Source organism: Rousettus aegyptiacus, unplaced genomic scaffold (assembly GCF_014176215.1).
Source record: "Rousettus aegyptiacus isolate mRouAeg1 unplaced genomic scaffold, mRouAeg1.p scaffold_m13_p_1, whole genome shotgun sequence".
NCBI classification, from domain to species: Eukaryota; Metazoa; Chordata; class Mammalia; order Chiroptera; family Pteropodidae; genus Rousettus; species Rousettus aegyptiacus.
Genome location: NW_023416284.1, coordinates 34,943,797 through 34,969,052, shown reverse-complemented (window position 1 = coordinate 34,969,052; position 25,256 = coordinate 34,943,797). Strand labels below are relative to the sequence as shown.

The following is a 25,256-nucleotide window of genomic DNA, read 5'->3' as shown; positions in this document are numbered from 1 at the left end:
CCCCTGCCCGTAGCATCACAGCCACTGCAGCCAGCATCGGGGCAGCTGGCATCCCCCAGGCCGGGCTCGTCACCATGGTCATCGTGCTCACCTCCGTAGGACTGCCCACAGATGACATCACCCTCATCATCGCTGTCGACTGGGCTCTGTGAGTGGGGTTTACCCCCACCCATCCCCGCCCCTTGGGCAGCAGGCATTTGGGTTTGGCCAGGGGATTTCTGTGGTTTGGCACAGTGGGGGAGCCTTATGCATAGATACTGGCCTGGCTGCATGATTTGTGGGGCCCAGTTTTCAAAAATGGAAATGTAGGGTCCCCTGTTCAAATATTATAAAGAATTTCAAGAGGCTGAGAGCAGAGCATTAAACTAAGCCTGGCTCCTTCTAAGCACAGGCCCTGTAGGACTTCACGGTCACGTGCCCATGAAGCCGGCCCTCCCACAACCTGTGTCAATATCGCCAAGGGGGCAGCGGGCCGGAAAGGACTGAGAAAGCGCCTTACTGTGGGCTCTGCCTGGGCAGCCAGTCCCCACAAGTGTTGCCGGAGCGAGCACTGCCCTCTCCTAGTTCCCCTTACAAGTACCTGCCGCTCACCACCCACCTTGGCTCACCAGGGACCGCTTTCGCACCATGATCAATGTGCTGGGTGATGCGCTGGCTGCAGGGATCATGGCCCACATCTGCCGGAAGGACTTTGCTCAGGACACGGGCACCCAGGTAAGAACAGTTCCTTCATCCCAGCCTGGCTAACCAAAGGCCCCCAGCAGATGGAGCCGGGGTGGGGTGTGCACTAAATCTTCTGCTCACCAGCTGAGCAGCCATCAACCAATCCTTCCAGGCCTGTGGGCCTCAGTGTCCTCATCTGGTACTGGAATGACTAACTCTTTTAACATCTAGTTGTTGAGCACCCACCATGGCTGGCACTGCTGTAGACACAGGAGGAGCAGTGGTGAAGAGATAAAGATAAATTCTGCCCTTGAGAAGCTGTGCCCCAATGTGGGGGTGGCGCTGGTCCTGCCACCAGCAATGCAAACATTTGTATGTCTGCATGGGGCTTCATGGTCTTCAGGGCTCCTTCAATAACCATGAGTAGCAGGCTGCCCCACTCCACGGGGAGGATGCTGAGGCCCAGGCAGGGGACCTATCTGTTCCCCCACTGAACCCTGTGGGTAAGGTCCCCTCCTCTACTCAGACAGCTGCAAGAGAAGGCAGGACAGCCCAGAGAGGCCCTGTGATCTACCAAGATTCCACACACGTCTGCAGGAAAACTGATCTTGTGATTCTCAGCCCTTGGCTTGTTCAGTCCTCCCTAGTGTCTCATCTCAATCCCTCCTGATGCTACTGAGGCCTGTTTCCCTCCCCAGAAACTGCCGCCCTGTGAGACCAAGCCAGTAAGCCTCCAGGAGATTGTGGCGACTCAGCAGAATGGCTGTGTGAAGAGCGTGGCTGAGGCCTCGGAGCTGACCCTGGGCCCCACCTGTCCCCACCATGTCCCCGTCCAGGTGGAGCAGGACGAGGAGCCAGCTGCCGCCAGCCTGGACCACTGCACCATTGAGATCAGTGAACTTGAGACCAATGTCTGAGCCTGCAGAGCTGCAGAGGCCAGGGGAGGCCTCCAGGGTTGGGGCCGAGAGTAGGATCTCAACTTACTACTTTGCTAAACAGCCGACACGGGCCAGCCTCATCCATTCTTCCTACACTTCAGAGGCCAGAATTTACTCCACTTGATGGAAAATGGAGTCAGAGAGGGATCCCCAGTCTGAGAGTGGTGGGTAGCATGGGCCAGCTCCAGCGGGGACATTTCCACTGTGTGGTCCTATGAGAACACCAGGCATGGATTATGGTCCATACTTTTTGGATGACAGAGTTGAGGCTGAAAACACGTGTTCCAGGTCTCAGAGCAAGTAATGCCAGGGCCAGGACTCTTACTCAAGCCTTTTGAGCCCTGGCCACTCCGTCCCGGAGAACAGGGCACCTGCAGGGCCAGATGCCAAGAGAGGCTCTGCTCCTCTCCAGGAGCCCTGCAGCCACTACTGTTTTCGATTTGTGAAGACATAACAACAGTATCCTGCTTCTGCCCTGCTCTGCTTGGTCCTGGCCCAGGCCAGCTCTCTGCCTGCCCTTTAACATATGGCCTCAAACAAACAGCTCTCCCTAAGGACAGGCCCAGCCCAAGGGCAAGGCCTGCTGCCTTCCATGTGCCACAGCCCGTCCCATCTCTCATCACACCAGTTATCTCTTGCTCATCCAGTGATAAGGATGTCTTTATTAGAGTTGCAGGGGCCCTTAGAAACATCCAGGCCAGCCTCCCACTGAACAGGTGGGCCAGCCGGAACCCAGAGGCAGGCTTGCCTGGATGCTGCTCAAGTAGCCCAGGAGTCAGAACTCCCCAAATACCTGTGGGATAAAGTGGAGTTAGGTTTTATATTCCTTTCAGTGTTTGCAAATACATTGATAACTAAATAAAGGTGTTTTGTTTTTTTCAAGTCTGTGGGCATAGTGACCATGTTCTGGCCAGGATTTCTTAACTGGGCTAATATAGGCTGTCGCAGTGCAGACTGGCCTGTCTGGGCAACCAGAGCATAGACAGGCCTGTCCAGGTGGCCAGACTATTAACAAGCTTGTCCATGTAGCTAGAGTGTAGACAGGTCTCTCTGGGCTGCCAGTGTGTAAACAGGCCTGCCTGGGCCGCTAGAGTGCAGATGAGTCTGTCCTGTTGGTCTGAGTGAGTACAGGCCTGTCTGAACTGTCACATGCAGGAGGTGGAGTGCAAATCAGCCTGCCCAGGGGCCCATCTCGACAGCCACAGTGTGGACAGACTACTCTGCCCCTAGCCTGGGCTTTGCTCTGCAGGTAGCACCCTGAGATCAAAAGGAACAAATTTCCTCAGCCAGCCTGGCTCCCTTTGGTGAATGCTTTGCTTTAAGGAGGGGACATGCCCAAGGATATTTCCAGACTATTTCCATTCTCCTCAGCCCCAGGGTGCTTCCGGGAGGCTCACAGGGGACAGAGACAAACCTTGGCCACATAGCGTGTTCTGAGTGCACTCTGGGGAGAAGATACAGCTCCTCAAAGGGGTCTTGCACTGTGGAGCCATGAAGACATTGACGCCGAGGGAGGGAATGGGCTTCCCAAGGTCACTCAGAGAATCAGGAGGGCACCTGCCTCCCAGCTCCGACTCTTCCCATCCTTCTCCCAGAGCCATCATCTGAGGAGTCTGAGAGGGGCCCTGATCCTCAGGTCTCCACCCACTGCAAGCTGGGGGCTGTGGGAACCACTGTGGGAGCATCCTTCTTTTGTTAAGGCTTGACCAGCTAGAAGAGGTTAGATGTCAAGATTTGGTCACTCCTACCCTCCTGTGAGGGCTTATTCACCCCTTCCCTGTGTAATGGTTCTAAGGCCCTTTGAGCAGTGGAGTCCACCCCACCATAGGCAGGAATCTACTCTCGACTGGGCTCAGCAGGAGCATGCTTATGCACCTCCAGGAGCTGATCACTACTTCCTGGGCATCTCATCCAGGGGTAGCTCTGCCTGTCAGAGGCTCTTCTTTGCTCTGAGCCAGGTGCTGTTCCCCCAACCCCTGTCTCAGCTCTGACACTGTTGGAGGTGGTAGGCCACACTGGGCATGTCTGTCACCTCTTCCCTAGGCAGGCCTACAGAGACCTGGACCCCCAAGACAGCTCTGCTCTAGTTTCTAGGCCTGCCTCTAGTCCCCCTTCCCAGTCCAGCTGTCCTCTGAGGGACAGATCCCATCAGTAATGCCCACTCAGTACACAGATCACCTGCCAGGTGAGCTCTGAACAGCCAAAAGCCGGCAGGTCTTTTGCTTGGATGCTCAGCCTCTGGGAGTGTACAGAGAGCTCACAGGCCGTATGGTGGTCCTGCCCCACCTGCATGCCCTGGCCTTCATTGATGGGCTACATATGCTTCCAGCCTCCTCACCTGTGACTACACCCTGTGTCTCTGGACCTCTACCTGTAGGACTACTTTGTGAGCCCTAAGAACTGAGCTCTGCACTGACTCTTGCTGGTCTAAACAGGTGCTGAGGAGCTTGTATCCTGCCCACCCTGGCCGGGCGCCAGCTCAGCACCTGGCAGGAAGCACATACAGACACGGCCACAGGCTGCCAGACAGGACTAATGCTTTTATATTAGTTTTTCTGTAACAAGAAAAATCAGCTTTGATGTTTTCATCATTTTTGTTTCTTTAAAAAAAAAAAAAATTAAAAACCAAAGGCACCCAGGACTCCCTGCAGGCCCGAAGAACAAAAATGGTGTCTCTTCGGTGGAGTCGGCCCTTCGTCCTCACTTGGCCTAGCCCCTCGAGTTCCGTCACTCCTGCCCAGGGTCCCTGGCAATCTCAGGAGACTTGTCCTCTAGGCTCCGTGGGGCTTACCCACCTAAGACATTCCTGTGGCCAGCCAGGGCATGGCAGAGAGTGACTCCTGAGGGGCGGGGCAGGTGGGGCCAGGGCCGCAGTCCTGAAGGTTCCTGTTCCCAGGGGAGGGAAAGGAACAAAAGCCAGCTTTTGTAAGTTCCAGGGGGCAGCAGGCACCTGGCCACAGAGAGCTTGGAGATAACTGTGTCTTCTCCGGAGGATGGACGGATAGACGGACAGGCAGACGGCGAGCTGTTCTGGCCACTTCCGGCTGGGGCAAGAGCTACTGGTGGCATAGGCCGAGGAGGGCTGTTTGCACATGACGTGTGTGTGTGTGTGTGTGTGTGTGTGTGTGTGTGTGTGTGTGTCCATGCAGGAGGAAGCAGGAGCCCACGCATGTCCGGGTGGGGTCAGACTCTTCCCTGACTCTATGTGACTCAGAGGGAGTGATGGCAGTGGTGGGCGGGGGGCAGAGAATAGATCTCTTTGGAGGGTAACTTGCAACTGGCCGTGTGTGGGTGTGTTGTGGTATCTGCATGTGAAACTGTGGGAAGGGTTGGGGATAGGAAGCTGTGTTCAACCCATGTTGGGGGGTGTGTGGGTGCAGTGCTGGGTGTTTCTGTGAGTGTGGCAGAGTGGTGGCTCACAGGGCACAGGTACGTGCTACAGAAAGGGGTCCAGTGGTCCATCATCCTGCAGAACGTGTGGGAGAGTCAGGGAGACCAGAGCAGACCCACCAGCTACAACCTGCCTGGAGAAGCTGGGTCAGAGCTGGGGGGCCCACTTGATGGTGCTCTGGAAGGACCAGGTGACTGTGGGCAGGCGGGTAAGTTGCCTCTGAGAGCCCAGAGCCAGCAGGAGCCCATTGGGAGGTACTAATGCTGATGTGGCCAGGCCTGGCGAGGACCACAGGGCCTTTAGGTCCCCCTGGCCACTCTTGAGGCCTCTCCCAGGACCCCACTCTACTGACCTGACCATGGCCAATGTCCTCAGAGGGGGAAGATTTTCTCCCATCCCAGGACTCCATAGCTCCCCTTGTAAGGTCCATCTCATCCTCCCTGAATGGCCAGTCATCCCTGTTGCTGACCCCTAGCTCTGTCTGAGGACAATGTCTGGAGAGAAGGGGCTCTACCTTCATAGCCCTGGACCCTGGGAGTAAGGGAAGGTGACTCCCAACCACTGCCCCTAGGCTTGCCCTCCATGCTCGGACAACTGTTCTCAGGTACACTCTCCCCCCAGCCTCCCTCTGTCATCCATCCATGGGGTCCTCACATCCCTCAGGCTCCTCTCTGTGCCAAGCCCTACTTCAATTCAACATCCTAACAGTGGCTCAGTGGGCCACACCCTGACCCTGTGACCCCCAGCTTGGCTCACTCTGATAGTCCTTTAACCAAACCTTTCCTGCCTGGCTACTGGCCACCACCGTTCCCCTCTTCAACATCCCCCTCCAGTGGCCCTGCCTACCAACTCCTGTCTGCACCTCCTTTCCTTCCCAGCCTAACCCCTGGGATCCACCACTGCACACAGTTCCTTGCCAGTACACTCAATTTCCTTGTTTCTTGCCCTCCTATCCCACACATCTGGCCAAAAACCCAGCTATGGATGGATCCAATTGTCCATCTTTTCCATACCTGCCCCCATCTGCTGAACATCTCCTGAAAAACAGAGAAAATAGGGAAGGCATCTGACTGACATGACTTTATGTCCAGTTACCAAGCCACTAACCTGTACATGACTGCAGCTACTCAGTCCTCTGTCCCTCCTGCCACAGAGGAAGGAACACTGACCCTCCTGCCAAAGCCAGTCCCTCCTACTGTTTCCACAGGATCACTACACGCAGCTCTCCTCTCTTATATCTTTAATTCCTCCCTCCACACAAGCCCTTCTCTCCCAGAATTCAAACCAGCTCTATTCCTTAAAAAAGGTATAATGTGAACTGAACGCTGCCTGAACTTCTCACCCCTTTCACGACCAACCTCTCTCATCTCTTCATGGTCACACTTCTTAAAAGGATTGTCTATGCTCCCTGGATCCACTCCTTTCCAGACATTTTTTCTACCCCCATCACCTCTGAGACTGCTCCCCACAAGGTCATGGGTGACCACCTTGTGGATAAATGCAGTGGGCCCTTGGCAGAGCTCAGTCCATCAGCTTCTCAGCAGCACTGACACAGCTGATTCTCTCCACCTCTGGGGAAGCCTGTGCATGTATATATAGCATGTATGTATAAGTAATGTGCGTGCACATGTATGTGTGTATGTGTGCACGTAAGAGCATGTGTGTACATAAGGGCCTGTGTGAATGGGGATGTGTATGTGTACTTACATGTCTGCAAGTGTGCACATCTTCTGCATCTGTGAATATGTATGCATGTGTATAGTGTGTGTTGTGGGTGGGTATGCATGTTTAGACGTGTGTGAGCATGGGTACATGTGTGTTGTTGCACTGTGTATACGTGTAGGTGCTCGTGTTACATGTATGTATAAATGCCCTCTGTCCTGGGCTGTCTGTGATTTTCCTACCTCCTTCCCCAGCTGCTCTGTCTCATCCACCTCTGCAAGGTCCCCTCCCACTGGCCATGCCCTCTCACTCATTCTTCCCAGCTGAGCACCCCTAGCCTCCTGTGGCCTCAGTGACTGTTTCAAGGCTGATGACGCTTGGATCCCCATCTCCAGCCCAGAGCCCACTTCTGAACCTCAGACCTATATGTCTAACCCAGCCCTGGGCAGCTCCCCTCAAAACCCTCAGACTCAACATCTGTTCTTTCTCTCACCCACCCAGAATTCTAAGCTTGAACTAGAGCCTCGCCTCTCCTTCACCCCATGTCCAGTAGGACTACCCTGGCCCTCGAGTCTGTCTCCCACCCCGGGCCCCTTTTAGGCCCATCTGCTTGTCTGTATCCTCACCTCCCACACCCATCATCTCTGGCTTGGAAAACAGCAGTAGCTTCTGCCTGGGCCCCCACATGCATCCCTGCTTCCACCATCCCAGCTCCTGTTCATGTCCCATCAGGGCACTCATCACCCTGGAGAGAATCCCCTGGCACAGGCTGGCCTCCCATGGGCTTGCTGTTATACCCGACCACCCCCGCAGGGTCCGGTGCACACCAAGCGCTCTTATTGGTTTGCAAAATGAATGATGAAGGAAAGACAGAGGGTGAAGAACAGAGAGACCCTAGACTGGCTCATGAACCTGGCAAGGAGAGGTAAGTGTGCCCCTATGCAGACCACCCCCCTGTCAGGTGGGGCTCACCTGTTCACTATCGCCTGTCCTCTTCCTCCTCCCCCTTGTCCTCCTCATCCTCTTCCTCGTCCTCTTCCAGCTGGCCCCGGTCCTTGGAAACGTCACCAAACTCAAAGTTGCCTTCTATGTCCAAGACTTGCAGGTGCTTCAGCCTCCGGAAGGCGCTTTCCACCACAGAGCCCACAGCCAGCTTGTTAAACCTGTACAGTCACCCATGTGGGGTCAGTGCCAAGAGCCCAACCCTAGGATCCCTTCACTTACACACCCCAGAAGGTAACGGGGAGGGAACAGGCTCTCCAGGAAGATGGCACAGCAAGCACAAACAGCATGGGGCTGGGAGGCACTGCGTATCGTGGGGAGTCTAAGATGTCCAGTGTGGCTATACCTCGGGGGGACAGGGACTGACCCTGGGCCACTCATCTGTAAAGTAAGGGGAAAGCTTCCCCTGCATACGTGCTCACTATGATTTGGGAGTTGAAGACATGGGCAGCTTCTCTTATTAACACTAAGGCCTGAGACTTCTGGGCCGCTGGTCTGGAGTCATCTCAGTGCCCGGTGTGAAATGGCACATAGGCAAAGCCAGAGCCAAGCTGGGCCAGGGACATACAAGCTGTGGAAGGGTGGAAGCCGGACTCTGATCTCGGGCTCCCTCAAATCTCTGCCTCAGTCCCTTGCAGGAGCCAGAGCACAGGCCATATTCCACCCCAATGTCACCCAGCCCAGAGTGTTCTGGGCCACCAAGCCCCTGGGAGTGTGCATTCTGCCTTTCTCTGATCTGTCTCCTACTCTCTGATTTGAGAGGGCGGGAAAGGGGATGTTGGGAAGGGCTACCCTGGCTCTGCTGTACGGAAGCTCCTCATCTCAGGGAGCTGAGTCCCCTGAATCATTCTAAACTGCCACAGCCCAGTAAGGACCTGAACATCTGCTGTCTTTGGTCTGAGGTCCAGGCACGGCATGGCCAGCTGTAGACACAGTGTCACATATGTTCTCTGGGCCTCATTTTTCCCAAGAGGACATGTTCAGGGCCACAGGGGACCTCCTACCTGAGAAAGATCCCCTTAAGGTTGGGCGTGGAGTCGAAGGCATTGGCAGGCACGGTGCTAATCTTGTTGTTCTGCAGGTACAGGTACTCAAGTGACTCGGGGAGCCCCGCGGGGATTTCTGTGAGCTGATTCCCAGCAATGTCCAGCAGCTGCAAGATTGACCAGGAAAGTCAAAGTACTTAACAAATTGCAAAAACCCCTCCAATCCCCCAAAATACTTAAATCTCACCATAACCTTATGAGGTGGGTCTATAACTATCCCCATTTTCCAGATGGGAAAACAGAGGCTCAACAAGATTAAGAGATCTGTCCAAGGCCACACAGCCCGTACAAGGCAGGAACCCAATGTGCCCAACTTCAACCTTTGTTTTAATTGATGTATGTCCTACCCAGCTCCTTCTACCTTCCCACATGGGTTCACAGCCAGGATGTCTGGATGTCACGGTCCCTCTTCCTTAACACACCTGCCACCTCCATTAGACTAAAGACCCCAGAAGGGCAGGGACCAGGGATCCTCTACTCTTCGAGGCCACATGGATGTGGCTACTTATTTGTAGACAGACCTTGGGGGCCTGATGGGCAGGGGCCAGGAGCAAGAGGGCAAGGCGGGCAGTGACCCTGTATGGCAGTCAGACCTCAGGCTGGCCAATCTCAAATTTACCACATGCCTATAATCCAGGAAGCAGGAGGCCAGGAAAATGGGGTGTTTTTCCCAGGGAGCAGAACAAACCTGCAGTGGGCAGGAAACCTGGATTTGCACAGGGCCAGCTCATTGCCCCTCAGGCTGTCAGCACCCCCTTGCCCAACACACACTGGTGCAGCCATGGGTGGAACTCCATCATCTCTAAGCTTCCTTCCTCACCCCAACAGGCTGGGGCTCAGGGTCAGGAAGCTGGAGCCCATGAATCCAGATTCAACATTCAAGGGGAGCATAAGCTTCACACATCATAGAGAGCCTCTGGGTCACGTCCCCTACCACAGGGCTCCCTGCTTCCCACTGTGTTCCCGGTACACAACTCTAGCACTTCCTCTTTCATTCCATGCATCCTCTGTGCCCACAGGGGCTGGGGGCATGGAATCCACTGAGATGCTGCTTCCACTCTCAGGAAGCCAGGCTAGCAGGAGAGATGGGCACAGAATTTGACAATGACAGAGGAAGAAGGGGGCTGTGTGATGAGGCAGCCTGGAAGCGGAGCCTGACTCAGTTTCAGGTCAGGGGCACTGATGACAACTAGTGCAGGTAGAGGCTCTGAGGCAGCAGGAGCAGCCGCTGCATGTAGAAAAATCCAACGGTGAGAGAAAGGAGCCTCCCCACTACCACCACCAGACACCCCATGCCTGACTGAATTCATTCCGGCCCAGGGAGGTGTTTAACCGCCCATCATTGGTGGCTTCCAGAGGAGGGGACACCTTAGCTGAGGGCAGTGACCCTCACTGTCTTATCCCTTGCCGAGTCCTTAGTTCTAGAACTATGTCTGCACATGGTGGAGGCGCAATACAGGCTTGTGGAATGAATGAGTGAGCAGACATCATCAGGGTGGAAAAGTGCTTCCAGCAGAGGGGCCAGTATCAGCAAAGCCTAGTGAGCCTGGGAAAATAAGCTCAGCTGGGACCAGGGCAGAGCAGGCCTTGAAGGCAATGGTAAGGATTCTGGTCTGGATTCTAAGGCCAATGGGGGAACCTCAGAAGGGTTCTGGACAGGAGAATGAGCTGAGCATGTATTTTTTAAGACACCCTCTGATTACATACGGAGTATAGGAATGGAGAGTTCCTAGGAGGGTTGGGTCCAGGCATGAAATGAGGGTGGCTTGGCTTGAGGTATAGACAGCAGGGATGGTGAAAAGTGGACAGATCGAGATGAGACGGTAGAACTGGCAGGTTGCAGTAACAAGGGACATCCTGGGGCAGACGGTGTGAAAAGGGATGTCAAGGGGGTAGATATCACCCCCTTCAGCGAGTTTGAAAATGCAGTAGGAGAAGGAGGTGTGGAGGGAAGGACAATGGGGTTTGGGACCCTTGAGAACAGGTTCCTGAGGGACACCCAAGAGAGACTGGCACGAGTGGTTAAATCCTGGTGTCTGGCACTCAGCAGCGTGGTCTGGAAGAGGAGAGACCCAGGTAACTCTGCTCCTGCAGGGCCAGCTGCCTTCCCCAGCTCCCACCCAGCTCCACCCTCAGAGCCTTGCCTCCCCTCCCTGCCCCCTACTCAGCCATCGCCATCCTGACAGCTCCTCCCACAAACTCCCCTTTATCAGGCCAGGGCCCTGGGCCCAACAGTCAACAAGATAGACTTAAAATGTCTGCCCTTATTCTAGCGGAAAGAGCAGGCAACAAGCAAACAGATGTCCTAATGCTAGGAAGGAATGAGGATTATGAAGAAAAACAAAGCAGAGGAAGGTGGTAGGCGGAAGGGAAGACCTCCCAAGAAGGTGACATTTGAGGAGATCCCTAAGAAAGAGGGAGGAGCAAGCCCTGAGGACATCTGGGGCAGAGAACACTGCAAGGCAGAGGCCCTGAGGCTCCCTGATGGGCCCGATAGGACAGCAGAGTGGCCTGGCAGCACCTCGGCCCTGCTTCCCAAGTTTCTCTACTATCTAATAAAGTTCCTCTCAGCCTTTTATTGAGTCAGAAGCTTTCATTGTAAGAAGCTCAGTTCATATAGTGACATCCTGGCTGACTCTGACCAGGGCCACAGCAGCCACACCCGCCACACCCACTGACTGGCCCCTGATCCCCTCAGGTGCCCCCCAGCCCTCTGTTGACCACTCCCCTTGCTGCCCTCCCGCTCCCCCTCCCCAAACCCAGTTTTCTCCAGGCATATATTCCTGTGCCTGTGGGTGGGTGAGCTTGACTCTCCTGCCACATGCACTGCCCCTGCCCCTGTCCCTCAGTCATTCTGCACCACGGGCTCTCCTACCAGCAGCCATGACCTCCCATTACCCCCACAGCCCTCCTCAAGCCTGTACCTGCAGGTGGTGATCTCAGCCTGGCCATACCAGCTGTTCTCTACCCTTTACTCCTGTACCCAGGCAGGCCTGCCATACCCTCTTCGTGGCCCAGACCCTTACCCTAAGACCCAGCCTCCCCAGCAAGGACCTCCCTCACAGCCTAGCCTTCCTGCTCATCCCTACCTCCGGGCCCAACAGATGGTTGGCTCAGGGCAGCCATACCACATGGGCACGACCCAGCTCCTCTCCCCTTTACCTGCAGATGGGAGAGGTCAGCCCAGGCACGAGGGCCCAGGGCCCGGCTGCGTAGCCGGTTGCCGGTGAGGTAGAGCTCACGCAGCTGGGCCATGCCGGCCAGAGCCCCGCGTGCCAGGGCAGCCAGCTCATTGCGCTTGACCTTCAGCACGTGCACATTGCGGGGCAGCCCAGGCGGCAGCGTGTGCAGTCGGTTGCCGGACAGATCCAGCGAGCGCAGCAGGCGCAGCTTGCGGAAGGCGTCTCGGTGCACCTGAGGGCTGGTGATGCGGTTGTAGCTGAGGTTGAGCTCCTCCAGGAAGTAGGTGGTGGCGAAGTCCTCCCGGCCGATGCCGGTGATCTGGTTGTGAAGGATCATGAGGGTGCGCACGCGGCGGGGTAGGCTGCTGGGCACGCACTCCAGCGCGTTGTTGTACAGGTGAACCGTGTGAAGCCGCTTGAGGCCCTGAAAGGCCCGCGGGTGGATGCCGTCCGCGCGCAGCTGGTTGCTGTGCAACAGCAGGTACTCGAGGCTGCGGATAGGGGTCAGCACTTCTGCATCCACGCTGCGGATGGCGTTCTTCTCCAGGTGCAGCAGCACCAGGCTGCGTGGCAGCCCCGCCGGGACCCGAGACAGGTTGTTGCTGGAAAGATCCAGGTATTCCAGGCTGGAGAGCTTCCTATAGGGGAAGGGAGGTAAATGAGGACGTTTGGCAGGAACCCACATGGTGCTTGTCGCCACCATTATTCCCAAGGGAGATGGCAGGGGACCTGCCTCTAACTCATCCCAGCTCTGCCAATTGCTGACTAAGGGACTTCAGTCCCCTCCAAGCCTCTCTTTGGGTTATTCAGTGAGATTGACATAGGAAGGTTCTAGCATTGTTTCTGACATATATGGGTTTATTTGAAGACTGACCAATTGTTCAAAGCCTTTTGTGGCTACTCTGAGTGCTAAAAAGAAGAAAATATATTTGCCTCAACAAGAAGCTTGAGTTTCTATTTTGTACCTATAGGCCAGCCTCTGCAAACGCTTTCCTGCCTCAGTGGAATTTTGACAGGCCTTACGCATTCATAACACTTGTTCTTGGGGACAGAAATGTCAGCTGCGCCATGAGACTCGAAGTGCCTTCTCCAGGGAACTGGCTGAAGGATGTGTGTGAGAGGGCCTGCTAAGTGGGCCCTGGGAGGAACTTCCCTGGTTACCTGGTGCCCGTGAGGGTCCAGGCTGGGACTCACCAGAAGGTCTCGTTGTCCAGGCCCTCATCGGTCAGGTAGTTGTTCTGCAGGTACAGCTCCCGAAGGTTGCTCAGCTCACTGAAGGCACCTGGTGGGATCTTCTCCAGCTTGTTGTTCTGGGGAGGGGGACAGTGGGGAGTGGAACGTGAGGGATAGCCAAGGGGCAAGGGCAGCATCTTGGGAGGAGGTATGAAGAGGTATCCAGGGAAGTCACAGGGAGTGGGCCCAGGCCTGGAGCACTCCAGGTGTGGGGCTGACAGCTAGGCGTCCAAGCTTTTGTCTGCTTCTCTGCAGTGAACACTGTGCCCTCGTCATGTGCCCAAGGTCCCATAGCCTTGCCATTGTGCCCATGTGGGCCTAGGTTCTTCCCCCACTGCAAGTCTCTACTCTTGGGGTGACCCTTCCTGCCCACTCCCTCCCACCTTGAGGTGCAGCTTGTAGAGGGCGGGCGGCAGGTGCTTGGGCACATGACGAAGGAAGTTGCTGGACAGGATGAGGATCTCGACGTTGCTGGAACCGTTGAACATGTTGTCCGGTAGCCCAGCGTCCGCCAGCTTATTGTTGTGCAGGTACACAGACCTGAGGGATGAGGCACAGGTCCTTCACCACCCAGACCCCATTGCCTTCAGCCCCAGCCAATCTGGCAAGCCTCCAAACGTTGCTCAGTTTCGGCATGGGGCCCAAGACACCCTCCTCCCATCTGAAGAACCTCAGACCCCTTCCCCATTCCAGATCCCTCTACACAGCCGAGGGGACCACAGATTCATCGGAGGTTGTCCCACAAGTTAGTAGCAGAAATAGGATTTCCTGATCCCCAGTCCATGTTCCTCCATGCCCTTCAAGGTTCTCAATCATTCCCTGACAGTCACAGCCCTGGAGTCCCTGCCTGTCAATCCCACACAGCTGGTGCTGAGTTCCATGGAACTTCCTGAAGATGGGGACTATTCCTGGTACCCAGCACAGGGCCTGGCTTGGAGGAGGTAACAGCTTATTCTTTCCGCAAAGAGAGTGAGTGCCCCTACATTCCAGGACTGTTATAGACTGAAGATATAGCAGTGGGCACAATCGACAAGACCCTGCCTTCAAGGAGCTAACATACCAGAGGGAGAGAAGACAAGGAGCAAAAGGAACGCATAGAAGATTTAGCTCAGTCTTGCTGTGTGCCTCTCTTGGGCCTTAGCCTTCTCGTCTATGGGATGGGACCACACGCAGCAACATTGGCTCCACAGAAAGGTGACAGATTCAGGGACAGAAGCAGCATGAGAGATGGTCCTCTACAGCACCACCCCGCCCTGCTCATATGCCTGTGCTGTGGGGCCTCACTCCTCCCAAAGCAGCTCTCGGCAAGGAATGGCTCTGCCTGTTGGAAGATACTTTTTCCCTAGGGACTGGGGAAGAAAGGATGCGCCCTCACCTAGTTCTCACAACCCCACTGACATCGCCCTCTGTCCTCACCTCCTGGACTGATTTCTCCTCATCCTTTAGGTCTCAGCCCTCAGACACTGTGCCCCTGAGCTGGGGCATCATGCTGGCACTGCACAGTGTGGCCTTCCTCCAGGGCCTGAGTCCTCCCTGCCTTGCTCAGGGTGGCAGCCTCTCCCTCAGCTCCTCCCATTTCCCCGGCCTGAGCCCAAGGCCCCCTCTGACCTCTGACCTCAAATTTGGCTTCTGGCCAAAGGTGAGCCCGTAGACCTTGGTGAGATAGTTGGCAGCGAAGTCCACACTGACCAGAGTGTTGGGCAGGAATCGAGGTGCCAGGGTCAGCTAGAAAGGGGAGAGTTGGGGCAGAAAGACCAATGGAGGGGCAGAGGCCAGCTCTGGGTGCCACTGCCTGCCACTCATCTGGGCCCCTTCGATTTGTCTCCTACCTGTAACCAGAGCCATCTTTCTAAAATGGAACACAGTCTTATGCCCCTGATAACACAAAAACAGAATCTCCGTGGTTCCCACAGCCCTGAGCTTGGTAAAAGCCTACTGGGCTTGTCCCCTGCCATTCCTATCCTCCTGGTCTCTCCCCACCATCACTGGCCCCTGACACTGGCCCTCTGTCCAGCCACAGTGAACCCACACACCTCCCCAGACACAGCCACAGTGTCCACCCTCCACTCATTCAACAGTAGAGCCTGAGTCTACAACATTCCGGGCACTGTTCCAGGAGCTCGCTGGGCATGTCTTGGGAAATGAGACAGAGAAGTGCCTCTGCCACTCCCCACCCCAAGCTCACATCCTAGTGGAGACGACAATACGCAAGGAATGAAAGTATCTGATAGTGATCACTGCTATGCAGGGAATTTAAACAGGCTGAAGACAGAGAATGACTAGGTCAGATGCTCAGGGAACAAGTGACACTTAAGACATGATGGCACCATCTGAGGGGAGAGCACCCACGGCAGCAGGGCAGTGAGTGCAGGCCCGGAATAGGGGTTTGTGGGATTCGGGGGCTGGAGTGCAACTAGAGGGAACAAGTAGGGAGACAAGTTAAGAGGCCTGCAGGCCAAGGGGTGAGTGTGGCTTTTTCATTCTGGGCACAAGGCAAATCCACAGGAGGGTTTTTAGCAGGGAGGAGAATGTAGGGGAGAAGTGGGGCGTAATTATTAAAGGTTGCTCTTACTGCTTTGAGGAGAAGGGGCAGCAAATGAGGAGGCAGGAGCACTCAGGTGTGGGAGGATGGACCTGTGCCGGGGCCTGAGGGCTTGCAGTGGCACTGGACACACTGAGTGAAGCACTCCTGGGTTTGCACTCAGACTGGCTGTGCTGTGTGTAGATGGTTGGAGACACCCTTTACAAAGATGGAGAGGCGGCAGGAGAATCGGGGTCTGTGGGCGGGAAGTAGCAGTTCTACTTCCATTAGACATCTAGCAGAGACATCCGGGCACCAGAAGGAACTTTGAATCTCAAGTGGGAGGAATGGAAAGGGCTGGAGAATGTTACTGGGCACAGCCGTGATGTAGATGGGCTTCAAAGACCAGGTCATCTCCAGAGAGCTCAGGGAGAAGGGCCCTGGGGCATGCCAAATATTTTTAGGTTGAGTGTCTTTGTCCCTTTTCTCGTGCTGTTTCTTCTACTCCAGTGTCCTCTGCCTTGGGACCCCTGCCTGAAGTCCAGTTACCCTTCACGGCCCTTCACATGCGATCTCCTCCAGGAAGCCCTGAAAGCGCCCCCTCCCCTATACTCCTGTAAGCCTTGGTCTCTGTCTTCATTGACTGACCACTCTCTGACGCCTTGGGTTAAGGTGTGGGATCTGGGCCATGTCTGAGCAGCAATGGGGAGGGACCCAGGAGCCAGACCAGAAGTCCTGGTAGAAGTTCCCAGCACTCAGGCCCTGACACCAGGGGGCTCAGGCAACACACCACCCTGCTTACCGGTCCCTCACCTTGTTATTGGCCAGATACAGGTAATTGAGGTTGGTCAGATGCTCAAACGCCTCCTCCGGGAGCCCTTCAAAGGACAGGCATCAGTCAGAGCCCTGGATGAAGGAGACGCTACAGGGGAGCACACCAGTACCAATGCCCCCAAGGCCACCCCACTTGCCGGGACTGGGGAGGGCACTTCCTGTGGCAGGTGTAGCTCTGCTCCCTTCCCAGCCAGTCCTAGCAGGCCTGCCCAGCCCCTTGCTCACAGGAGACCATGCTCAGAGGAGCAGGAAGCGTCCACTCAGGGATGACTGATCCTTCACCAGGGCTACCTGGGTGGGAGTGGGTCCCTATAAAGTCAGGCCACGGGACAGAAGGCCCAGCCTTACCTTTCCCTGCCAGGAAGGCATACTCCCCTGGGGGAAGCCCCAGATGGTCAGAGACTCTCTTCATACCTGGCCCCATAGCAGGGCAGGGCTACAGCCTTGGAGCACCCCCACCACCTGACCCGCCCTGGCCCCATCTAGCGTTAGGACTGTCCTGTCCCTGGGAGCCAGGCCAGGCTGGCCCTTCTCCAGTCCTGAGGCTGGCCTATGACACTCAGCTCTGGGCTCCCAGACTCTCAGATGCTGGGACTCACCCAGTTATCTAATGAGAGGGAACAGTTACATAAACTGCGCAGCATCCCTCCATGGAATACCCTGCCGCCGCTGTGTAATGTGATGGCCACAGGGTTTTAGCAACATGAGAAATGCTGTTGAGCTAACTGCTGAGTGAAACGAAGCACTTACAATACCTATCCTGTAACTTCAACTAGGAATCAAAAAGCATAAGGAAAAAAGATTGAATTGGATTGTGAGGATGCTTGTACAACTGTAGAAATTACTAAAATGTTTTGAGTTGTATCTTTAGAGAGAGTAAATCTTATAGTATATAAATTATACCTCAATAAAGCTGCTTTTTAAAAAGTGGAAAGAAATATACCAAATGTTAATAGTGATGAACTCCAAGTGGCAGAATTATGACTGTTTTTTTTGTTTTCTATCTTATTTTCTATATTTCCAAATTTTCTTTTATAATCAAAATTATTTTTGTCATCAGAAAAAATGAACTTTTAACGTTTGAGAACTCTACAATTCCTTGATTCTAAAGAATTTCTGTGAACTGAAGAGTCTATGACAAAGGTCTCTGAAACCTCTTGCCTCAGCCAACTCCCAGGTCTCAGAGACACCCAGGGGTAGCTTTTAGGCAACCACAGGAAGCCCAGTCCAGACCTGCTCTTTTCCACATCCCAGGGTCTGCAGGGTGGAGCTCTGCCCAGGGGCACCAACTCCCTACCTGGTGGCCTCATCCCTGGCTCTGGGTGATCCCTCACCTCGGGAGGTCAGGCGGTTGTTCTGAAGGTTCAGAGTCTCCAGCCGATGTAGCCGGGAGAGCTCCTCAGGGTAGATCTTCTCCAGCTGGTTATTCTGGGGAATAGGGGGCAGGAACAGTGAGGAGGCACATGGGGGGCGGAGGTGGGCCCGCCCTTATCCTCAGCCCAAGTCCCAGGAGCCAGTCCCTCCATTGGGCACCCCTTTGGGATTCTCCTCTATAGTACACAGACCCTGGGTGCTGGCTCAGGGCCAGGCCTGGATCTGGGTACTTACTGGAGGCATAGCAGCGACCATAACAGATGTGTGGAACCCACCTTCTAAAAGGCCACACACATGGTATCCACAGGCAACTCAAACTTGGAATGGCATCCCCTTCAGATCTGCTCCCTGCACATCACACTTGGTGACAGGCATCCCCAGCCCGCTCTTTCCACCCTTTAGTCAGAAACCACTTTTGGTTCCCTTTCTCAGCTCTGCATTCCCCACAGCCTTCGGAACCTTTAAATCCTGGGTCAGGTACCATCTCCTCTGAAAACCTTCCTGGGTTGGATCGAAAGCTGGACTAGGAGCTGTTCCAGGCCTTGCAACTAGTCCTTCTATCTCCATCTGTTATCTACTACCTGTTTAGATCTCAGTCTCCCCCAGACTGAGAGCACCTCGCGCATGTCCGAGCCCTCCCTACACGCTCAACACACCATGAAAGATCAAAGGTGGAGAGCAAGTACCCAGCAGGTATTTTATGGATGGATGAGTGAGCAAACGAACCAACGATGTGTCATCGACGACTTGTCCCTTTCTGTCATAGGCTACACTGACCTTGGGCTCCCACCCCTGCCAGCCCAGACCCACCGGGCTATGTGACCGTGGGTAGCTTGCTTTCTTTCACTGGACCTGATCTCCTCTAGAGGTGAATGTAACAGTCCCTTTCTCTTTCCCAGGGCTACCAGGCCACAGAAGGGTGACCATAGGCACACCAGTATTCCCGGAATTCCAGTCTGGAATGCTGTGTCCCCCTTCCTCTACCTTAGCCGGGGAGAACATACTGTGCCCTGAGCCCCCAGAGCACTATATCGGGGTGCTTTGCTCCTGGTTTTCCTGGCCTATAATGGTGTCTGAGGTGCCCTTATTGTCTGTTCAGAGGGTTAGCCGCTGGGTGAGTCTGTGTCCATTTTCAAACAGGGACTGACTCTACTTATGGGCCTCAGCCCAAACTCCTCTCTGAAGAACAAAGCAGGTTATATCATGGTCCTCTGTGACCAGGATGCCGAACAGAGTGGGGACTCCTCATGGTAGAGTCAGATCCTTGTGTCTGGCCTGTCCTAACACCGAGTGCCTGGGGAATCTGGGCAAGCAGGGAGCTGTGAACAGGAGCCATGAGTGTGGGGGCAGCCCCTGGTGACCAATGGTGCAGCGCCAGCCTCACCTGCAGGGACAGGTGGTTGGTGTGCTCAGGCAAGTCCCCTGGGAACTCACGCAGGTCAATGCCGCCACAGTCCACGACACCCTCCTGGGAGCAGGCACAGTCTCGGGGGCAGTTGACGGTGGCCGGGCCAGGCCCCGGCTCCTCAGGGCTCAGGACTAGCACCGGCTCCTCCTCCATGAATTCGTTCTCTTCAGGGCTCAGGCTCTGGGCACCATTTCGGCCAAACACAGGGGCCCTCACTGCAAGCACCGGTCCCAGCTGCAGCTGTGGTGGTAACAGCAGCAGAAGCAGCAGCACCCTGCTCCGGGCCATGGTGTCTGCAGGAGGGGTCAAGGCAGATTCACCTTGGCACCATGAATGACTTAACTTGTTGGATACTGTAGGCACAGGGCTAGGGCCCACACAAGTCATGGGGTCCCCTGAGCACCAGGATGAGCCCACTATTGACTTTGTCCTCAGCACACAGCTGATCTGCTCATTCCCCTCACTACCCACCTCATCAGGGCTGCCCTCTGGAGGGGTGGGGATGAAGTGAAGCCCCTTCTTTAGGCAGCTCTGCAAAAACTCATACAACATTCATCAGAACTGGCCCCAAGGAAACTGTACCCCCACTTTACAGAAGGGGAACTGAGGCCCAGGAAGAACGATGACATGCAGGGTTTGGCCTGGACTTTGCTGCGCTCTCGCTGCCCTGGCACAGGCAGTGTTGGGGGGCCCTGTCCCTCCTTCAGCCACCACAGGCCATGGTGGGCCACCACCAGCAGATTGCATCTCAGCTCATTAGCCTGTGGGTCTGGCTTGGCTCTGGACTGGTCTGTGGAATTCTTTATTCAGTGGCTCACTCAGAAAACATCTCTGGGGTGTGATAAGTTTGTGACAGGTGGTATAGCTCAGGTACACTGACTCTGGAGTCCCACAGACCCCAGGCGAGTCCTTCTCCACCACTTAGCAGCTCTGACTCCACTGAGCTTTAGCTTCCTCATTTTACAGATAATAAGTCTGAACTCACAGCTTCTAAGAAGTCTGCAAGGTAACAGACGCAAAGAACCTGGCGCCTATTAGGTGATGAGGCGCCGTTATCATTGCTGCAGCAAATACGAATGCAGCTACATGGCAAGCATCCAGTCCTCTTCACTGGGACCACAACCCACAGAGCCATTAGAAGGGTCTGGTGAGATGATGGGCCTTGGAGGGTTGGGTAAACTGGGAGCTTGACAATGATGTTGAAGACTGGTTCAGAACGCAGGCTCTGGAGACAACCCCGGCTCTTAACAGCTGTGGGACTTCCAGCAAGTGTTGTTACCCTCTAAAACTCAACTTCCTCACTCGTCCATGGGGTGGTGACAGGGCCGTCCTAATGAGGAGGCTGTGAGAGTCAGTTGGATGCTCTTCCCACCACTATCTCATCTGTGGGCTTTGTCCACATCTCAGCCACACCACTCCCCACTCAAAAAACCCTTGCTTCTTCCCCTTTCCCTTCCCTTGTCTAGATCCTGCTTGTGTTTCTCCATCTAGTCCCAGGCCCGACTCCCCCCAGAAGATTTGCAGACTGCCTCCTGGGAATTCCTGCTGCCCTGAGGCTGCTGCAGCATTTCACATATCACTTTGTTTCACTCCTTGGCTCAGCCAGTTCCCCAAGGTGAGGCCCCATCTGCCTGCGGCCTGTGCTGGCCACAGGGATACAGGTGAGGTAGATACGGTCCTTGCTCTCAGTCTGGAGGAAGTGGCAGACCCCGGTACAATAACCACTGGTACTAGACCGTGAGTCCTGAGGTGCACAAGGCTACAGAGGGAAAGGCGTAAGGAGAGAAAGGAGGGGCCCCAGCCAAGCATGCTTTACCCCATAGGTCCTCAAAAGCCGAAGCAGACTTGGGCCCCAGTGCTGGCCTGGCAGAGAGCCAGGGAGTCCAGCACGCACACAGTCCCAGGTTCTAGGGATCAGTCGGCAGCACTCTGGCCCTATGCCCACCCTACCATACCCCTGCTGCCCCTATCCCCTGAACAAATGGGCAATAAATCTCCAGCCAGTCTACAGACCATGGCACATTATAAACTCCCAGCAAGCTCAACAGCCTTCAGCCTGTGGAGCCACCAGCATTAGCCTTGTCTGACCCCATTGCAAATCAGCACTCTGGGAGCGGGAGTGTGGGCATAGGCCCAGGCCCCAAATTCAATCAGGGCAGAAGGGCAAGAAGGATCCTTTCCACATGGGCCAGCTACTTTTCCTCTCTCACCTTCAGTTTTGTATTTGTAAGGGTCTGTAAACCATTATCTATAAAAATATTTAATTTATATTAACATGAACCATATTGAAAATGTTATCATCACCATTTTATAGATAAGGGAGCTGAGGCCCAGCAGGATTGGCCAATATAACACAGTTGTTAAATGGCAAAGCCAAGCTCCCAGCTCAGGTCTTAACCACAATGCTTTAGTTAATGCGAAGCACAGCTGGGCACTGAGGACCCAGAAAGACCACTCAGGCAGGGCTCCTGCCCTTAAGCAGCTCATACGTGCACCACCCAGTGCAGTGGCCATGTGGCCACATGTGGCTACTGAGCACTTGGAATGTGCCTGGTCTAAACTAAGGGTGTAAAATATAGTGTACCCTAAAATATAGGTTTTCAAAGACCTAATACAAAAAAGAATAAAATATCTCATTATTAATATTAATGAAAGCTCATAAAATATCTCACTTATGTTTATATTGATTATATTGAATCCACTGAGTTAAATAAATTATTAAAATTGATTTAACCTATTTTATTTTACTTTTTTAAAATGTGGCTTCTAGAAAATTTTACATTTCATATATGGCTTGCATTTGTGGCTCGCCCTATATTTCTATTGAATGTTAGGTGTAAATTGCATTCTATTGGACATTATGTGTAAATTGAGTTTAATAATTCCAGTGTCATCGGAGGTGTGATGAAGGAAAGCTACAGTCCATAGGAACCCAGAGGAGGCCTAACCTTGCCTGGTGCCAAGAAGGCTTCCCAGAAGAAGTGATGCCTTTTCTAGTAACGGAGGATGAATACCAGGCAAAAGAGAAAGGGGCCAGCATGTGCAAAGACCCATGTTAAGACCTCTATACAGCTCATTAGAGTGTCTGGCGGAGGTTGGGGACTAGGAGTGATGCAAGTAGGTAGTGGCCACATGTCCAGGAAAAGAAGGGACTTAAAAGCCAGGTTAGAGAGAGTGACTCTTACTTATCTTTGGGAAGATGAGGAGCTGCTGAAGAGCAGGAGTCTAGCATAGACAGGTTTACGGAGCTCTCAGAGGCTGTGCAACAGTGCAGGCAAGAGATAATAAGCCTACTCTGGGCAGAGAGGGAAGCGATGGGCTTCAGGGACAGAAAGAAGAAACTGGACTCAAGGGAGAATGAGTAAGAACAGACAGGCTTTGGAGAGTGGTGACACCAGTGCCACCTCCCTTTCCTCTCAGCTTGACTAGCCACCCTTAGGAACTCGGGATCCTGGGCAGCTCCAGCTGATGTTAGCACCTAGCAAGTGTGACATATAACAGTAAAGTTACTGTTACGGAGGAAGTACCTGGGACCCACTCCCTGCCTCCCACCCCCAGGGAAACAAATCTCAATGCCCTAAAAGGCTGAAGTGTGGGATTAAGGCTGGACTAGAAGAAGAAAGGGTAAGGAAGACCCAAATCAGGAAGCAGATCCTCAGCCCTCAGAACCACCATTCTCCTCCACTTGAATTCAGTAGACTCTCTGATCATCTGCTCTACACTGGGCCCCAAACAACTGCATCTTATAGACCCCAATAGAACTCCCAAGACTACGAGTTGGTCTTCCTATTTTGCACATGAGGAAACTCAAACACAAGGGGTTCCCATTGCTGCCCATCCCCAGCAAATTCCTACTCAAATGCTCCTTCTCAGGAAAGCCACTCCTGCCCGCATGGCTAGAGTAAGGAGTTCCTCAGGGCTCCCATAGCACCCCTGGCCCACTGCACCTTTTAAGTCTCAGCTGAGCCTTCCCTGACTCCCTAGGCATGGAATGGGTGCTCAGGAAATGTTTGCTGAATGAAGGGATGAATTTGTGATAGGCAGAGTTGGAAAAGATCTGCAATCTGATCCGGTCTGACACCCTCTGTTTACGGATTAGTATGTTAAAGGCAAGGCCAGGACTAGAATTTGTGTCTTTTGATTCCTACCCAGAGCCTTGAACTGGTCTTGAAGTCTGAGTAGTTCTCCAGGTGGACAAAGGAGGAGGAAAGACACTCCAGGTAGGGAGAAGGGCGTGAGCAAAGGCACAATATGGGAATGGGGCAAGAGGGAGGTGTGTTTAAGGAAGGGTAAATGGTATGGCAGTCCAAGTCTCCACGGGCATCAGCCACTATGCTAAAGTATTGGCGATAAGGAGCCATCAGGGGTTCCAGGCCAGTCAGGGTCAGAGCTCTTATGTACGACTCTACCAAGCCTAAAAGTACCATCATTAGTCACCCCACTTCAGATCCACAAGATCTCATGAAAACTCATGTGGATCTGACATTTCTCAATTTGCACTTTAGGCTAGAGTAGACTGGGCTCTGGGCCCTGAAATAGAACAAGACCACCCAGGGGCTCTCCCTGTTCACACCAGTGGTGCCTCTTGGAGCCAGGTTCACCACAGCTTCGCTTTCCCTGGGCAGCCGAAGTCCAGACGCTGATGCTCAGGTTGTGCGGGACCCCTAAAGTTCCCTGATACACTCCCAGCGCTGGGCGCGCATCTCTCTATGCTTGGCGGTCAACGCCACACGCAAACTGCCTGCCCCTCTACTGCCTCCCACCCCCAACCCCAGGGGCCGCCAGGAGCTTGCCGCCGCCACCTCCTCTTCCACCTGACGGCGCATCAGGTATTCCAACGCCGCGGTCTTGTCTCCACCCCAAGCCAGGCTGGTGGTTCAGGCATCTACAACCTGGGGCTTCCGCCGCCCTGAGCCAGAGGGCTCCGATCCCTCGGCCCACGCTCCGCGTCGCATCACCTGCGGCCCCCTCCTCAGTCTAGCTGTCCTAGCGGAGAGGCAGCCGCGTAGACTGACAGACGCACGCCAGGCCGCCGGCCGAGAGCTCTAGCTCAGCGAGTGCGCGGCTCTGGGCTGGGTGCCGCGGTGGACGCGCGGGCTCCGCCTCACCTGTCTGCGCGTTCCGGAGGCAGATTTCTGCCCCTCTCTAGGCCTCAGTTTCTCTGTCTGTAAAGAGGTCGAAGGATGGACTAGCTGGGATGAGTGACGTGGAAAGACATGGACTTACTCTGCGCCCGGGATCTAGGTACAGGCGCCCACGCCCCTCCCCAGTTCCACCTGCCCCCCACATTCTCTGTCGCCCGCCAGCGTCCTTCCACTTCCCCCCTCCCATCCGCCCTTAAATTCTTTCCAGATGTGCGCAGCGGGAGTGGCCCAGGGGCTGGGACCAGCCTCTGGCCAGAGAAGAGGAAAGGCCCCTGCCGGGTCCGGATCGCTTTGTGGTTGTACCCCCGAGGGAGAGCTTCCCGGCGTGCCCTCGGTGCAGTGCTCCAACTGAGGGGCGAGATGCGACGGCCCCACCCCGGGCAGCTGCCGGGCCGTCCGCACCAGGCGAGAAGTCCGAATCCGCTGCCCAGGTTGAGCCCGCGGACCCCTCCGCCCAACCGGCCGCCCGTGCCCGGTACCTGCTGCGCCCGCACGCCGCGCCCAGCCAGCCCAACGCGCTCTCCAGAGTCTCCGCAGCGCTCCGCGAGCGCGGACTCCTTCCATTCAAGTCGAGCCGTGCGCTCGGCGACGCAAGTTTTGTTGTGGGTTTCCTCCTCCCCGCCTCTCCCCCGCCCCCGCCCTCCCCCCGCGTGCATCTGCTGGACGCTGGCCTCCCCCGCACACCCGCGTAGGGTCCCCACGGGCGCCGGGAGGGGAGGGCTTGCCCCCTCCCACGGTTGACTTGGTGGGGCCCCACTTCCCGAGGAGGCAGAGCCGCCGCAACGACCCCTCTCCCCATCTCAGCCCTGGTGGGGCCGCCGTACCACGCCTCCCCCAGGAGACTGGAAAGGCGGGGTG

The 25,256-nt window shown here is 55.0% G+C and overlaps 2 protein-coding genes across 6 annotated transcripts in view; one reads left to right on the top strand and one right to left on the bottom strand.

Annotated features, from left to right (window-relative positions):
• Nucleotides 1-2,459, top strand: part of SLC1A7 (solute carrier family 1 member 7) — a 41,131-nt gene extending 38,672 nt beyond the window's left edge. The window contains exons 9-11 of the mRNA XM_016120446.2: nucleotides 14-148; nucleotides 612-714; nucleotides 1,362-2,459. Of these exons, the coding sequence (XP_015975932.1) occupies nucleotides 14-148; nucleotides 612-714; nucleotides 1,362-1,580 (457 nt within the window). The 3' untranslated portion in view covers nucleotides 1,581-2,459. The remainder of the gene's footprint in view (nucleotides 1-13; nucleotides 149-611; nucleotides 715-1,361) is intronic.
• PODN (podocan) overlaps nucleotides 1-24,998 on the bottom strand; it is a 36,505-nt gene extending 11,507 nt beyond the window's left edge. Inside the window, exons 1-10 of one of the 5 annotated variants that reach the window (XM_016120444.2) lie at nucleotides 24,878-24,998; nucleotides 19,231-19,547; nucleotides 17,807-17,900; nucleotides 16,452-16,516; nucleotides 14,733-14,842; nucleotides 13,501-13,657; nucleotides 13,079-13,194; nucleotides 11,865-12,522; nucleotides 8,661-8,809; nucleotides 4,127-7,817 (exon numbers count right to left, since the gene is read on the bottom strand). In XM_016120444.2, the coding sequence (XP_015975930.2) occupies nucleotides 7,634-7,817; nucleotides 8,661-8,809; nucleotides 11,865-12,522; nucleotides 13,079-13,194; nucleotides 13,501-13,657; nucleotides 14,733-14,842; nucleotides 16,452-16,516; nucleotides 17,807-17,900; nucleotides 19,231-19,547; nucleotides 24,878-24,962 (1,935 nt within the window). In that variant the 5' untranslated portion in view covers nucleotides 24,963-24,998 and the 3' untranslated portion in view covers nucleotides 4,127-7,633. Of the gene's footprint in view, nucleotides 1-4,126; nucleotides 7,818-8,660; nucleotides 8,810-11,864; nucleotides 12,523-13,078; nucleotides 13,195-13,500; nucleotides 13,658-14,732; nucleotides 14,843-16,451; nucleotides 16,517-17,806; nucleotides 17,901-19,230; nucleotides 21,903-24,362; nucleotides 24,486-24,877 lie in introns of those variants that run through there. The other 4 variants (XM_016120445.2, XM_016120442.2, XM_016120443.2 and 1 more) reach the window with 4 other exon arrangements.
• Nucleotides 24,999-25,256: the final 258 nt, after the last annotated feature.